We start from the raw sequence: 2,637 nt of genomic DNA, 5'->3' as shown, positions 1-2,637 counted from the left end.
TAAATAAATAAATTCACACACACACACACACACACACACACACACACAAAAAAAAAAAAAACTGGGGGGGAGAAGACATAACAACTACAGTTCCTTGAAGTTGACACAACAAGCAAACAAAAAGGACATTGTTGGGTGGAAGGCGGGAGAGGGAGGAGGGAGGGAGGTTTCGGTAATGGGCCACAATAATCAACCACACTGTATATCAACAAAATAAAATCAAAAAAAAAAATATATAAATATATCAGAGGCCACAAATGCAAGCCACATTTGTAATTTTAAATTTTCTGGTGGCCATATTTAAAAAAACATAAGTTTAATTAAAAAAAAAAAAAAAAAAGGAATCCTGGCTCTGTCACATCCTTGCTTGTGTAATCTTGGATAAATGACCTAACTTTTCTGGGTCTCAGTCTCCTCCTCTGTAAAATAGGGACAACAGAAGTGCTAATCTCAGCTGTGAGAATCAGATGTTAGTGTGTTACGTGCTGGCACAGTGTCTGGTAAGTAAATGCTAGCCATTGTTAGTGTTTATTCCCTGACTTCTTGCTGAGTTAGACGCCCAGAGCAGTCACTGGTTTTCCATGAAAGGCAGACATCCCCTGTCTGACTGATGAGACCCTGCAGCCTGAGTGAGACAGGGCCTTGGCTGGAGCCCCTCCCTGTCTGGGTTCCCCACCTCCCCATTCCTGTCCCCCTCTCACAGGCTGAGGTCGCAATTGATACTGGTCTGCAGTAGGTAGGCCTTGGCATTCTTCACAGCCAGCTCTCGAGGCTCTGGCTCTGGCACCTCTGTACTGAAGGGCGGGAAGCCCAGCTCAGAGGGCGAGAAATGAAGGGCAGGGTCATCCCTTATGTAGGGCCCGTGTGGGGCGTCTTCGTTGAACAGTTGGTCTTCTCTCTGGTACATGCTGAACTGGCCCAAGAAGTCGGGCCTGGGGTCCTGGTAGGTGGACTCCAGTTGCTGGAAGAGGCTGCCCTGGCCCTCTTGTAGCTGCTGCATTAGGATGGCGGTGCCTTCGGTGGCCTGCAGCCTGCTTTCATACATGTAAGGTTGGGTCTGGAACTCCAAGGGATAGCCCGTACTCATGGACGGGTACTGCATACCACTCATCTGCACTTCCTCGGCTTGGAAGGCCTGGGACATGGGCAAGTTCTCATTTGGGGACAGGCTGGACCCCCATGACCAGCCCGGGAGGTTGGTCTGCGCCAGGATCTCCTGACTGTCCTGCCGCTCTGGCGGCAAGATCTGGCCGTCGTCGAATGGTATCTGCTCCACCTCCTCGGGTGCTACCATCTGGGGCTGAGAGTGGTCCTGACTGCGCCGCCGATCGGACAGCTGCTGGGAAGGGGGCTCAGGGTCGGGAGGCGGGTCCCCCATGGTTCCAAAGGCGCGGACGTCTAGGAGGAAGGTTGAAGTCGGGCAGGCGGGAGTCACCAGCCGGCAGACGCCCAGCAGACGCCGCTCTGGCGTCGCGAGTTTCTAAGGAGCCGGGACTGGGTGAGCCGTTACCAGAAGAGGGCGCGCGGGGTGGCCGGGCCGGGAGCTGGTCTCTGCGCAGGTGCAGCCCAGCTGGCAGGGACCTCCAGCCGGCTCCCAGGCCACCTCGCTACGACCCGGCGCAGTTCCACTGCGGATGCGCGGTTGACACGAAACTGCACCCACGCCCCAGATAAGCTATCGCTTTATTTTTTAAGGCAAACCACTTGTCAGCCAAGCCCACCCCATCCCCCACCCCCAGTTCCCCCTTCCCCACCAAGACCCGTTAACTGTTCCCCTTAGTCTCGGATTCTCCCGCTTCCTCGGCGTCCGGGCTGGGGGTCTTCACGACGTCTTCTCCGGCAGGGGCAACTGTCTGGGGGCTCCGCTCCTCCTTGGAAGTCAACCCGCCCGCTACCTCCTGGTGACAGAAGTAAAGGGAGAACAGGTCACAGAGAGCGCGGTCCCACAACCAAGCCTTGCTTCAGGCCCGACCCCACCTCGGATCGGCACACACTGCGCCCCCGGGCTCGGGCTTTCTTCCCTCCTCTGCAGCTCTCGGGTTATCACCCCTACCTTAGGTAGGGGCCCCTCAAGACTAGAGTCCAGGAGCGCGGCCTCGGTCAGCCCCGAGTCGTCATCCACGCTGATGAAGATGGCCGGGGTCTCGCACTCAGGCCCCTCCTCCCGGAAATCTATGGTTTCCTCCGACGGGGGAGGGCCCGGGCGCGCCGAGGAAGAGGCGGCGGACGAGGAGGAAAAGGAGGGGGCTCCTGCTCCCCCAGGCTTCAGCTTCTGTTCCTCCTCCAGCTGCCGCTTTAAGGCCTTCTCCTGGGCCAGCCGCAGGCCGATGAGGTCTTGCGGGGGCCGGGGGGCCGGGGCCGGGGCCGGGGTCGGAGCCGGAGCCAGGGCCAAGGGCTCCAGGTCGTCCTGCGGACGGGGAGGGGCACACAGAAACTCAGAGAAGCTCTCAGAGGATGGAGGGAAGAGACAGAGACTAAGCAAGATGGGAGCATAAGGGACGGCAGCTTCTCACTGTGGGCACAGGGAGGAAGGGGCAATTGTCCCCCACTGCCTTTCAGCAGGAGCACCTGCTCTGAGACAGAGGTGGCTTTGACAGCCCGAGCCTCTCAGGGTGGGGAGGACAGGTAGAGCCTTCC

The 2,637-nt window shown here is 57.9% G+C and overlaps 2 protein-coding genes across 3 annotated transcripts in view; both read right to left on the bottom strand.

Annotated features, from left to right (window-relative positions):
- The window catches only part of RSPH6A (radial spoke head 6 homolog A (Chlamydomonas)), a 28,336-nt gene extending 26,958 nt beyond the window's left edge, over nucleotides 1–1,378 (bottom strand). The window contains exon 1 of the mRNA XM_008578608.1: nucleotides 702–1,378. Within this exon, the coding sequence (XP_008576830.1) occupies nucleotides 702–1,378 (677 nt within the window). The remainder of the gene's footprint in view (nucleotides 1–701) is intronic.
- Nucleotides 1,379–1,664: 286 nt separating this feature from the next.
- The window catches only part of SYMPK (symplekin), a 39,148-nt gene continuing 38,175 nt past the window's right edge, over nucleotides 1,665–2,637 (bottom strand). For both annotated transcript variants that reach the window (XM_008578588.1, XM_008578589.1), the window contains exons 26-27: nucleotides 2,054–2,407; nucleotides 1,665–1,898 (exon numbers count right to left, since the gene is read on the bottom strand). In XM_008578588.1, coding sequence (XP_008576810.1) covers nucleotides 1,764–1,898; nucleotides 2,054–2,407 — 489 coding nt within the window. In that variant the 3' untranslated portion in view covers nucleotides 1,665–1,763. The remainder of the gene's footprint in view (nucleotides 1,899–2,053; nucleotides 2,408–2,637) is intronic.

The sequence above is a fragment of the Galeopterus variegatus genome, unplaced genomic scaffold (assembly GCF_000696425.1).
Source record: "Galeopterus variegatus unplaced genomic scaffold, G_variegatus-3.0.2 Scaffold1725, whole genome shotgun sequence".
Taxonomy (NCBI): Eukaryota; Metazoa; Chordata; class Mammalia; order Dermoptera; family Cynocephalidae; genus Galeopterus; species Galeopterus variegatus.
The sequence above is the reverse complement of the archived record's forward strand: the minus strand, read 5'-3'. Positions and strand labels throughout refer to the sequence as shown.